Genomic DNA, 12,459 nt, shown 5'->3' on the forward strand with positions numbered 1-12,459 from the left:
TTATCCCCAGATGTCTTTCTTCTTTGTCCAGAAGGAAGGGGGTGAGGAAAAGGTTGAGAACAATATCTTCCAAAATAATGTGGGCAGGCACAGGAAAAAACACAATGGCAAAGGGACGGACCCCTGCAGACCCTCCTTACTGTAGACAGGAGGCATGCCTACCCCCAAACACACTTATTTGCAGTGCCATCCTCTATCCCTACTGGCCTGGGCTCTTGCTTTCTTGGTCTCTGTGTCTTCTTTTCTCCTGTCCCTTGCATCATACCTGGTCCCTTTCCTCCCACTCCCTCCCTGTCAGACTTTTTAATGCCCCCTTGGATATACAGTGAGCTCTGCTCTGTCTGCCTCTGCTCCATTCCACAGGCACCACTGAATCCTGTTGTACACACAGTGTAAGCAGATAGTGAGGGAATGACAGGACAAGCATGAGGGGCTTTCACTTCTTTTATCTTTTTGTTTGTGTGTGCTATATATGTGTGTTTGTGTATCTTACATGTGTGCAGTGTGTTCTTTGATGTATGTGCATCGGGGTTCAGAGCAGCAGTCAATGTTATGTGTCTTGTTCTCCACTTTATTTTATTTTTTAAAAATATTTATTTATTATGTATACAATAGTCTGTCTGTGTTTATGCCTGTAGGCCAGAAGAGGGCACCAGACCTCATTACAGATGGTTGTGAGCTACCATGTGGTTGCTGGGAATTGAACTCAGGACCTTTGGAAGAGCAGGCAATGCTCTTAACCTCTGAGCCATCTCTCCAGCCCCTCCACTTTATTTTTTGAGGCAGGATTTCTCCCTGAACTCAAGTTCATTGTATTCTGCTAGAGTGGCTGGCCGGCAAGCTCCAGAGACCCTCCTGTCTCGACTCACCTAAAATCAGTGCTGGGTTACAAACATGGGCCATGCACCTCCCTTTCTATGTGTGCTGGGCATCTGGACTCTGGTCCTCATGCTTGAGTGTGAGCACATTACCTACTGAGCCTCTGTCGCATCTCCAGCCCTGCAGCTCTTTAGGGCTGTGTTTCCAAAGGAGGCACGGGGAAACATCTGTTTCCTTGCCCTTTCCACTCTTCATGAGCACTTGTATGTATGCCATCTACCTTTCAGTTCCGAAAAAGTGAATCTTAGTCTCCTTCCATCCTTGCATATATACGTATGTATAATTTTACACACACACACACACACACACACACATCTACATCTACCTCTTTCATACTATACACATTAGTCTCTGTTTTCCGTTGCTACTTGGTATGTCCTGTAGGGTTCTCTTATAGTCCACAGACTGTAAGACTCATGAACTTTTGTCATTATCTGACATCACAGTGGGGCGATGCCCTAATTTATTGAACTATTCTTCACTACAGATGGAAAGTCAGTAGTCTCCAGCGTGCAGACGGTGGCACTGTGAATCAGCACACACACTGGGGATGCGTCAGAGATGCTAGAAGAAAGATGCAGAGTCAGAGGTGTGGGTGATTCTCTTAGATTTCCCAGTAGCAGCTCCCTTCTGCATATCCATCAGTGAGGTGTGACAAGTTCCCTAAAGCAGGGGTTCTCAGTCTGTGGGCCAGGACCCCTTTGGGGAGGGTCACACATTAGATATCCTGCATATCAGGTATTTACATTAAAATTCATATCAGTAACAGAATTATAGCTATGAAGTAGCAAGGAAATAATTTTATGGTTGGGGACACCACAACATGGAGACTATATTAAAGGGTCACAGTGTTAGGACAGTTGAGAAGCACTGTCCTAAAACCTCCCTGAGAGGGATCAGAAAGCGTCAGACACTGATCCAGGGTCTCCCTGGGCTTCTTTTGTCCTGCTCGTGGTGGTCCTTTGGGGTACAGTAGGGACATATGAATGGGACCTATAGCTACCCATCTGAGCACGTGGCCCATACCCTTCCCCTGTGTCTAAGAGGCAGCATACAATGATAGAAAGTAAAGGATTTGCTGTCTGTCTCTGTGGGGCTCTGGACAAGATTTTGTGTCCCTTTGTCACTGTGGAGGCATAGAGTGGGCCTTTCCAAGGATCTGGTGCCTAATGTTGTTGTGGCTTTTGTACCTGGAAATCGCTGGAAGCCATGGAAGAAATCAAATGGCTGGAGCAAGAATCCTGCAGAGTTCCCTGGCACAGCCATGTTGAGGGAGGGCATCCTCAGATTGGAGTGGAGGCTGTGTGGCTACGGTCACCCAGGCCACCAAGTCCTATGGCAGAAACATGGGCCTCAGTGGGCAGGGCAGTGCTGAATCCTGGCTGCCCAAGGAGTCTTGGTCTATAAACTTCCCAAGATTTTCTCAGCCCCATTGAAAAAGAGGTGGGGCCATCTGTCCTGACCTCTGAACTTGCCCTCCACCTAGCAGCCACAATCCTGGGACTAGGGAAAGCTCCAGTCATTGATGAATGGCAAGACCAGAGGTTGGCGAAGGTGCCTGGATCATACCTTGTCTTCACTGTTTTCATTGTCGTGAATGAAGTCCTCAAAGACCATAGGGTAAGCCCAGGGGTGGTTCTGGTTGTAAAGGCTGCTGTGGAACCGCTCAGATTCCTGGTACTTGGTCACTGCCAGCTGGTACCTGCGGGCAGAGAAGAATCCAAGGAGCTCCAGAAATAGGGTCTGCTCTGATTGGCTTCATAGAAACGCCCTCAGAGCCAAGGGTCGAGAAACGAGTGACCATCTCCTAGGAACCCGAGAGACTGGCCATCTCTACCTGTCAGTGAGCTCTCCTCCCTCAGGGCATTAGGGGGCAGAGCCAGGGGCCAACACAAACATGGCCTTGTGGATGAGGCTGATGATACACTCAGCCAGGGAGGGAGCTCCTGGCCTTCCTCACCTGGGCCAGGCAAAAGCTGGTGAGTTCTGCCAGCCTGGGGGCAGCAGCTGCTCAGCCACAGAGGGGATGTGCAGGCGGTAGCTGCAACTGTGACCCAACACTCCTTTCCCCACATTGCTAAAAAGCAGGTACTTGGGCAGAGTCTGCCTGAAGTGGAAGGCTGCCTGGCGCTCCCAGGAGTACTGGGTCTTGTTGAGGATGGGTTTGACCTGCTCGCTTCTCTGGCTCCAGGGATTGGTGATGTTTTCCAGTCTCGTCTTCAGGGTCTGGAAGCTGTTCTTGGTGCCTGCATTGTGACAGGCGGGTGAGAGTCAAGGGCGGGACAGAAGCCTCCTCTTTCTCACATGCTCTCCCTGCTAATCCACATCCACGGCAGCCCATAGGAAGAAGGGGCGCTGGGGGCAGACACTGGGGTACACTATAGAAGAAGGGAGGTCAAGCCCTCTCATAACAGATGAGCTAGGGAACAGCTCCAGGGCCAATCATGGCCACTGTGTCAGAAGGGTGACCTTAGCCTGTTTTCTAGAGCTCCGGTCTGCTTCCCGTGGTCTTAACCTTGTAGACAATGGTAGCCTATGTTTCTGAGGCCTGAGGACTGTTGGTGTTCTCTGGGATGGAGGGCCAAGTAAGCCTGAGAGGGTGGCATCTACCCATCTGGTCCTGGTAGCCATCTTGGACACATTGTTCTGTTATAGGATTTGATGCCAAGCATCACAGCCATGCCATGCCTCTGTGGTGACATCATCTACCCGAGACACACTGAACAACCAGGTGGCACTGTAGTCATCTCTTAGTGCTGGGATGGTAGCCTTTCTTACCCTTCATGGTACGCCTTCCCCCAACACTGTATACCATTCCACTCAGACCCAACAAGGGGAATCCACACCCCAAATTTAGGGGTGCAGCAATGTCTCTTTATGTGTGTAGGCTTATTTTATACTATGGAGCCGTATCCCTATCTCTTGTTATGAAGATATTGGAAATATGAAGTTTAGTACCTGGGTGGGTTTGGCCTCAAGTCCTACCTGCCACATCCAGGTCAATGTGGTAATACGCTAGGTGGGAGTGGATGTTCCCAAGTGGGTGGGTGTGCAGGTGACTGCTGTAGACCAGCCCTTCTGGGGTGTGGAAAGCGGCATGAACATAGCCAGTGGCATGCATCTTGCCCTCCATTACTCCACTGGGGTGGAAGATGAAGTCCCAGATGTAATCATGACTGTGGATTGTCGATGTTGTCCTTAGAACCAGCGTAGGCCCATTCAGCCTGGCAGAGGAACTGAAGCTATATCTAAAGTTGGAGTTAAAGCGCTGCCCAAGGGGAGCTCCCGTGGGCATCTCAAAGATACAGAGGGCTCGTTGATACAGGACAGGGCCGTCACTGTCATAGTGGTGGAAGGCGTCCAGGAAGGTGGCTGTGTCGGGGCAGTCCATGCCTGGAGTTAACTGGCGAGTGATGCCTCCGAGGCCCCAGCCCACATCCATGTACTTGGTCTCCCTGCCTTCAGCTGTTTGTCCTCTATACAGTGCCATAACCTCTCGCACGCCAATTTCATAGGCAATGCGCTTGCCCCCGAAGTACACATTAAAGAGTTGAAGCCCATAAGAGGAGTGCAGCTTGAAGAAGAACCTCCAGTCTCCATAAAACACAGTGTTGTGTTTTAGGCTATAACGGGGAACACTGGACTGGAACGCTCGAGGGCCACCCTTGCTGGTAGGCACAGGGAACTCAGCACTGGGCTGGAACACTCGAGGGCCACCCTTGCTGATGGGCACGGGGAACTCAGCTCTGGACTGGAACACTTGAGGGCCACCCTTGCTGGTGGGCACGGGGAACTCAGCTCTGGACTGGAACACTCGAGGGCCACCCTTGCTGATGGGCACGGGGAACTCAGTTCTGGACTGAAACACTTGAGGGCCACTCTTGCTGGTGGGCACGGGGAACTCAGCTCTGGACTGGAACACTTGAGGGCCACCCTTGCTGATGGGCACGGGGAACTCAGCTCTGGACTGGAACACTTGAGGGCCACCCTTGCTGGTGGGGAACTCAGCTCTGGACTGGAACACTCGAGGGCCACCCTTGCTGATGGGCACAGGGAACTCAGCTCTGGACTGGAACACTTGAGGGCCACCCTTGCTGGTGGGCACAGGGAACTCAGCTCTGGACTGGAACACTCGAGGGCCACCCTTGCTGGTGGGCACAGGGAACTCAGCTCTGGACTGGAACATTTGAGGGCCACCCTTGCTGATGGGCACGGGGAACTCAGCTCTGGACTGGAACACTCGAGGGCCACCCTTGCTGATGGGCACGGGGAACTCAGCTCTGGACTGGAACACTCGAGGGCCACCCTTGCTGATGGGCACGGGGAACTCAGTTCTGGACTGAAACACTTGAGGGCCACTCTTGCTGGTGGGCACGGGGAACTCAGCTCTGGACTGGAACACTTGAGGGCCACCCTTGCTGATGGGCACAGGGAACTCAGCTCTGGACTGGAACACTTGAGGGCCACCCTTGCTGGTGGGCACAGGGAACTCAGCTCTGGACTGGAACATTTGAGGGCTACCCTTGCTGATGGGCACGGGGAACTCAGCTCTGGACTGGAACACTTGAGGGCCACCCTTGCTGGTGGGGAACTCAGCTCTGGACTGGAACACTTGAGGGCCACCCTTGCTGGTGGGCACAGGGAACTCAGCTCTGGAATGGAACACTCGAGGACCACCCTTGCTGGTGTGCACGGGGAACTCAGCACTGGGCCTATAGGTTAAGTGCTGTGCTGACTGTTGTGTAATCTTGGGCAATGGATCCTCAAGATCCACTGTGTCTACTTCTCCATCTGCGTATTTCTGAGCCAGTTCCTCTGGGCTGCTGTAGAACTTCCCATTATACCAGAGCTGCTTCACTCTCCAGTCCTGGACATCTGTGCTCCCATGATCCACAAGAATCTCTAGCCCTGTGGGCTGCAGTAAGTAGCCATTCACCAAGCGTTGCAAGAGAAACCAGCTACGGTGCTTTCTGAATGTCATAGCACGAGGGGCAACATTGATGAAGGTCAGACAGCCGCTGTCACAGTCATGTAGTGTGAAGCCAGTGATATCAAAGAAGAACTCTTGTAAGGGCTTGGTGGCTATCTTCAGAGTCTGGAGGAGGAGGGCAGACTCTACTTTGGACATGGGTCTAGATGCCCACGACAGCTCCTGGCCTCCCTTGCGGCTCAGTTTTCGCATGTACATGGGCTGTTCAACTGGCCCCACAGCATACTCTGTGACATTGGGATACTCCTGGGCGCCAAAGTAGATGAGGACATGGGCTTCCCGTAAAGGAGGAATGGCTCCATTATCTAAGAAATCCAGTACCTCATACTTTTTGGGCATCAGCATCTCAATGAGGAACACAGAGTTCTTGGCCAGAGTCGGTACCTTGGATGACTGCAGTTCCAACTCCCTCCTGCTCATCAGGAATTTGTGCACGCACTCCAGCTCCCGAGCACTCAAGTCCCATAAGACCCGGGGCTTGGCATTCTGTGCCCACCTGGTTTGCCTTGCCATGGACATCTGCACCAAGATGGTAGTCATCCAGGCCAGAGCCAAGCTCCTTCCTGGCAGGTTCATGGTTGAAACACAGCAGAGGAGAGAGCTCCTAGGTATTGCCCACACAGACAGAGCTAAGGCCTCAGAGCACCTCGTTCTTAAGTGAACTTCTTCCCTTTATCCGGATGAAGCCAGAGCTGTTCTCAGTGCGGTCCAGGCCTCTCTGTGCATATGGCTGTTTTCCTCCCTCATTTTCAAGTCTCTTATACTCTCTCTTATCGAGATAATGCTCTCCTATCAGCCCTGTCTCTGTGGGTTGCTTTTATCGGCCAGGGACACAGTGAGCCACAGCAGCAAAGTCTTGGTCCTCACTGGCTACAAAGTACTTCTGTCCTGGAAGGGTCTCCAATTGTGCTGACAGCAAAACTGCCCTTTTAAAACAAATCACCTTTTAATCAGGATGCATTTTAAAATTCAGCGTGACTATTCAAAGTGCAGGTTCTGGGCTCTAGCTGCCTGGGATCAAGTCCTAGGAAATCACAACACTGAGAACTACCATGTGACCTTGTCCATTTTGTTAAATACTCTGGGCTTCCACTGTCTTCAATTGTGAAGTGGAAATGCTAGCAGCAGCACACATGTCCCCAATGCTGTGGGGAGAAAGAAGATAGTGAATCTGAGTGTGTGGAGCAGCAGCGGCCTCTGGAACACACGGCATGTTGGCCACGCTTCTCTTTAAAGGGAACCCTGATGATAGTCTGGACCTCATGACTGGAGGTTCTGAGCCCTGCAGACTGGCTTGGCTGAGTTTAGGCTGTGAAGCAAGGACAGCTGTGCCATGCTCAGCTTTCTCTGTTCTCATGGTATGGTAGTCGAGGTTATTTGACCTAGGTCATCCCAGGTACTAAGTCAGGGTGTGCCTTCCTCCCCTTCCATCAGGGAAGGTATGGTTAGAGTTTTTACTGTTCAACAAAGTCCCCCAAACAATGGGAATCTACTATGTATGTGCAGAGTGAAGGATGTCTTGCCATGCTGTCTGTCATGCAGTTCCTTGTACTTGTGGTTGACGTGGGCTGTCCAGTCATGTTGTATGTAGAACGCATGGAGCCTTTGTCTCTTGTGTACATGCCGTTACTGTTACCAGCCCTGGTTTTTGCAGATCCTAACCTGATTTGGACGCTGCTGAGTCCCCAGGAAGCTCTTTCCTGTATACCTATCTACACAGAAGTGACCTCCATCTGTCCTTGACTCCACATGACTCTTTCTGACCATGCAACCCTACCCAGTGGTTCCTCTGGGTCTCTGGTTGTATCCCCTCTCCTGCAGGCTTGTGAAGCCCAGGGGCCTGAGCTATGGCTTGGTCCTCATGGCAGATAGGAGGATTCTGGAAGTTCCTTGCTGTCGCAGGTTAGCTGCCTTTAGTGTCTTCAATTGACAGCTACTGGAAAAAACTCTCTCTCCTGTTGAGACAGAGGCACAGAAAGAGGCTCAGAGTTCCATGCTGCTGTGTGTTCTCCACCAACATGGGGCATAGGGGTGGCCACCTGGATGGATTTCACCTAAAAATGTCTTGCAGGACAGTAATTCAGCAAAGGGAAGTATGGGCACTCACCAGGAACATGAGGGAGGACCTGGACCACAGGAACTGGGCATCATGGACACTTTGTGTTTTCTGTTTAGTACGTCTTGTGTTGTATGAACCTCTCATACATATGAGGAAAAGCCTATATGCCCAGTTGTCTTGGGGGTTCTTCCTTCCAGGTAAGCTTTCTCATTTAACTCTCTATGCCAAATTTATGCCCTATCCTCTTCCTCCCTCCCTCCCTCCCTCCCTCCCTCCCTCCCTCCCTCCCTCCCTCCCTCTCTCCTTCCTTCCCTCCTCCTCCTCCTCCTTCTTCCTTCCTTCCTTCCTTCCTTCCTTCCTTCCTTCCTTCCTTCCTTGGCAGGGTTTCTCTGTGTTACAGCCCTGGCTGGCCTGGAACTAGCTCTTGTAGACCAGGCTGGCCTCAAACTCACAGAGATCCACCTGTCTCTGCTTTCTAAGTGCTAGAATTAAAGGCGTGTATCACCACCACCTGGCCCACCCTATACCATTTCAAAATTAGTTAAAACCCTGCCCTATCAAGGAACTCCCTGTGCTGACCTTGGACCTGACTCTGTCCATGTCTCACTCACTGCCTCTCAAGACTTAGGTATTTAGTCTGCAGAGAACGAGATCTCCTGACTGTGAAAAGTGTGTGCTGCACCTGTCCCATCGCCTGTGAGCTGCTGGGCTGCTGGGAGTCTCAATATTCTGTCCTGTGCCTGCTGGGAGCCTCAGCATTCTTTCTGTTCCTGTGTCTGCTGGCTCTGGTGCTCACTGTCAAGGCTGATCTAGAGTCTTTTGTACCCTCCTAGCCTCCTACCTGTGGGATACCATGCTTGTTTGACTTCTTGGAAATAGTTCACCCTGAGGACTTCCCTGGTTCTTGTGGGAAAGTTCAGGGAACCCTTATTACCTTATGCTTTGATGGCTCAGTCTGACAGGAGTGGATGAGATAAGAGGCTTCTGGGTGAACTCAGAACCAGGGGAGGTCATGAGCTTCACTGTGAGTCTACTATCTATCTCTGGAAAGATTTTCTTTTATTTAAAACTATATTTTATTTCTTTATGTTTTTCTCTCTCTTTCTGTGTGTACATATGTGCATATATGCACTGGGGCATTTGTACTTTATGTGTGTCTGCAGAGGTCAGAGGACAAGCTCAGGTGTGGTTCCCAAGTTCTCCTCTCCTCTCCTCTCTCTCTCCTCTCCTCTCTCTCTGCTTCTCTCTCTCTGTCTCTGTCTCTCTCTCTCTCTTCCTTTCTGTTTTCTGTTTTTTGAGTCATTGTCTCACATACCCTGACTGGTCTTACATTTGCTATCCTGTTCAGGGTGGATCCTATGCCTGATACTGTTAACTGGGTCAGATCCCCATGGCTGGCTAGGTCATAGGCCCTAGTAAGAAACCTGTTCTCCTAAATAGACATATTCCCCTAAGTTCATATCTTTATATCATAGATTAGTGCATCTCTCATGCCTCATCAGAGAAACTTTTTTGCACTTGATGGTGATAATACAGACCCACACCTGTCGACAAGCAGAGATGAAGAGACCATGAAATGAACATCTATATTACACTTCCTTGCTATAAGTGATGAGCCATTTGGAAGAGGGAACAGAAAGACTGTAAGGGCTAAGGGAGTAGCTGTCTTCAGAGAAACAGTATTTTCTGGGCGTGATGGGACCATGGACTCACATCAGCTGTTCGTGTATGCACAAGACATGCTCAAAATCAAGCCAGCCCAAATCCCAGCATGGATAGGGGAGGGCTCAGGAAATCCCACAATTGCCGGAGGAACTATTGGTAACTGATGCCTGCTGGGGAAGGGAGAGCCAGTTTTCTTCAGGAAAGTGGGCCCTGAGAGGCTACCCATGCTCCAGTAGAGGATCTCACACTCAGGCACACACAAGGAGAACTAAGGGGCCCAGTATGTGTTAAAAACAAAGGGCACACGAAGAAGAGAGAGTAGTGGTATGGGGTAAAGACGTGGAGGGAAGTAGATTTGATTAAAAACATTATATATGCATAAACATGTATTTTTGGTAAATATATTATATAAATACATAATATAATTTATATACAAATTAATATAAAATAATATACATAATATTTAAATTTATGTTCCTCTCTAACTCCTGTACATCCCTTTCTACTCTACAACTGGTCTTTTCTGCTTTTATATCTTTATGTTTTAGTGACCCAGAGAGTTTTGTTAAGGTTGCTTGCATGGGAGATGGAGGATATGCCACTGAAGAAAATTTCTCTTTCTCTTATTCTCAGGGATGTTGGGTCCCAATGAGGTCCTCCCTCCTTCCATGACAGGGTATCAATGGGCTAGATCTCATAAAGACCAAGACTTCATGTCTTAGTTTGAGACAGAGCTCACTATGTAACCCTAACTAGTTTGGAACTTGTTCTATTGTTCTAGCTAGCCGAGAACTCACAGGAATATGCCTGCTTTTGCCTCTCAGATATTGGGATTAAAAGCATGCAGTGCCATACCCAACTCAGAATTTTTTTTATTTGTTCACAATTTCCCATCTCTGTAAAATCTACTTAACCATCTCCCCATTAACCTCTCCTATGGCACCACCTCCAGCTAAGTGGCTTTCTCCTTCCAACAAATCCCTTTCTTACTTTTGTGTCTTTTCCTTGCAGCTCACTGGGTTAATGAGGTTGCTTGCACAAGCACATTTGATGGTTATTTACTTGACAGGGTAATTATTCACGGCTCCATCTCTGAGGATAGAGCTCCAGCAACCATGAACTTCCCTATGGAAGAATGGGCCTTATGACTCCCTCGTCCTCCCTGCAAGCATGCTGATGGGTCTGTACATGTAAGTTTTCATGGAGTTTTAGCATCATAGCTGTTTGAGGAGGAGGAATTAGAGAGCTACTCCATGTCTCTGACCCTTTCCCCAAACCTCCCCACTATCAGCATCCACCAGGATGGTCCATGTGTGACAGCTGTTGAGCCATAGAGACACACCATTGCCACCCCAAACCCAAATGTATGCGAAGGTTCATCTTGCCATACACTACTGAACCCTGGCAAATGTATAATGACAGGTACCTGCCATCACAGCATTGGGGAGTGTTCTCACTGAGGCTCTCGCTGCCTCCCCCTCCTGCAGTCACGCCTCTGTCAACCATTGATTGTCACAGCCATTCTAGATAGCACGATTCCTATAGAAGGGAGCATGTTTTCCCCGTGTCTCCATGTCCTTCATGGCTGACCTCCCCCTTTGCAATCTCTTATCTCCAAATGTCCTTTTGCTTTGCCCGGGAGGAAGAAGATGAGGACGATCAGTTTAGAACCCTCTCCTCTGACGTAAGTGGGTGGCAAGGGGAGGGACACGGTGGCAAAGGAGCCGTAGGGTAAGGGAGAACTTAGCAGGCAGTGACTTTCCCTGCTTCAGGTCAGAGACATGTCCACTCCCTGCAGCCCACCTCCTGGTAGTGCTGTCTGGGCCCTCAGAATGCCCAGGAGTGACCTTCTTGTTCCTTTGTTCTTCCGGTTTTCTTTCAGCCCCCTTGGTGTCTTATTCTGTGGGCCTGTGAACAATTCTCTGACTGACTCCGCCCCCAGTCAGCAAGAATAACCCAGTCCCCACTGCACACACAGCACCACTGGTCAGCTGGGAAAAGACAGGATAAAGGCAGGGGTGACTTTTGGTCAAGCTATCCATTATGTAGCTGGAGTGGCAACACACACACACACACACACACACACACACACGCATGCATGCATACATGCACACACAACTAGTTGCACACATACAACTTCTTTAGGTATACCATCATTAAGGTGGGAAAATTTACCTACAGCCTCCATGAGAGGGACCTCAACACCTCAGACAGTGAAAAATTCAGTGTCTCATTTGGCTTGCCTTGCCCTGGACTTGGAGGTCTTTGGGGGTACACTAGAAAACCACGAATCCATCACACAACCGCTCATTTTAGTATATGGCCCATGTCTTCCGCAGCTCTAGGAAATAGCACACGTGGTAGGAGCTGAAGGGTTAACTGTCTGCCCTGGTGGGGCTCTGAGCCTATTAGACAGTGGGTGGGGCTGGACACTTGACCCAGGGCTGTAGGTCTTATGGAGGTTGAAAGGGGAAGGCATCAGGCAGACCTTGTACCCAAGGGTGATAGAGAAGATTTTTGAAGGCTGGAGCAAGAAGACACTTATGGAGTTTCCAGTGAGGCCATGTTGGGAACAACCTCAGTAGGGAGAAGCCCACTGTAACTCAGGCATCCAAATCCTATGAGAGAGACAAGGGCTTCAGCGGGCAAGGAAGTTCTGACTACCGAGGACACTCTGGCTGAGACATTGTTAGTTATATCTGCAAATTTCTCCAGGTGACACCTCAGCCCCATTGAAAAGAGGTTGGCTTATCTTTCATGACCTATGAACTTGCCCTCCACACACAGGCCATACTCTTAAGACCAGGGACAGGTTAAGTTAGAGGGTAATGATGAGTCCAGAGGAGAGAAGGGAGGGGCCGGTCTG

The 12,459-nt window shown here is 49.9% G+C and overlaps 1 protein-coding gene across 1 annotated transcript; it reads right to left on the reverse strand.

Moving 5' to 3' along the window:
- Nucleotides 1-2,098: 2,098 nt before the first annotated feature.
- On the reverse strand, nucleotides 2,099-6,445 carry LOC119807867 (amiloride-sensitive amine oxidase [copper-containing]-like). Its single transcript, XM_038320055.1, has 5 exons — nucleotides 5,580-6,445; nucleotides 3,865-5,213; nucleotides 2,840-3,125; nucleotides 2,449-2,581; nucleotides 2,099-2,212 (listed from the first exon to the last, which is right to left on the reverse strand). The coding sequence occupies exons 1-5, from the start codon at nucleotides 6,443-6,445 to the stop codon at nucleotides 2,099-2,101; spliced, it is 2,748 nt and encodes a 915-aa protein (XP_038175983.1).
- Between the last annotated feature and the right edge of the window lie 6,014 nt (nucleotides 6,446-12,459).

Source organism: Arvicola amphibius, chromosome 2 (assembly GCF_903992535.2).
Source record: "Arvicola amphibius chromosome 2, mArvAmp1.2, whole genome shotgun sequence".
Lineage (NCBI taxonomy): Eukaryota > Metazoa > Chordata > Mammalia > Rodentia > Cricetidae > Arvicola > Arvicola amphibius.

Bases quoted from the DNA above. Each gene is read 5' to 3' on its own strand.
- LOC119807867 (XM_038320055.1), bottom strand. From the start codon at position 6,445: ATGAACCTGCCAGGAAGGAGCTTGGCTCTGGCCTGGATGACTACCATC. The intron at 3,126-3,864 runs GTAGGACTTGAG...GTCACAATGCAG, and splicing joins CATTGACCTGGATGTGGCAG to GCACCAAGAACAGCTTCCAG. The intron at 2,213-2,448 runs GTATGATCCAGG...TTTCTGCCATAG, and splicing joins ATGAAAACAGTGAAGACAAG to GACTTGGTGGCCTGGGTGAC.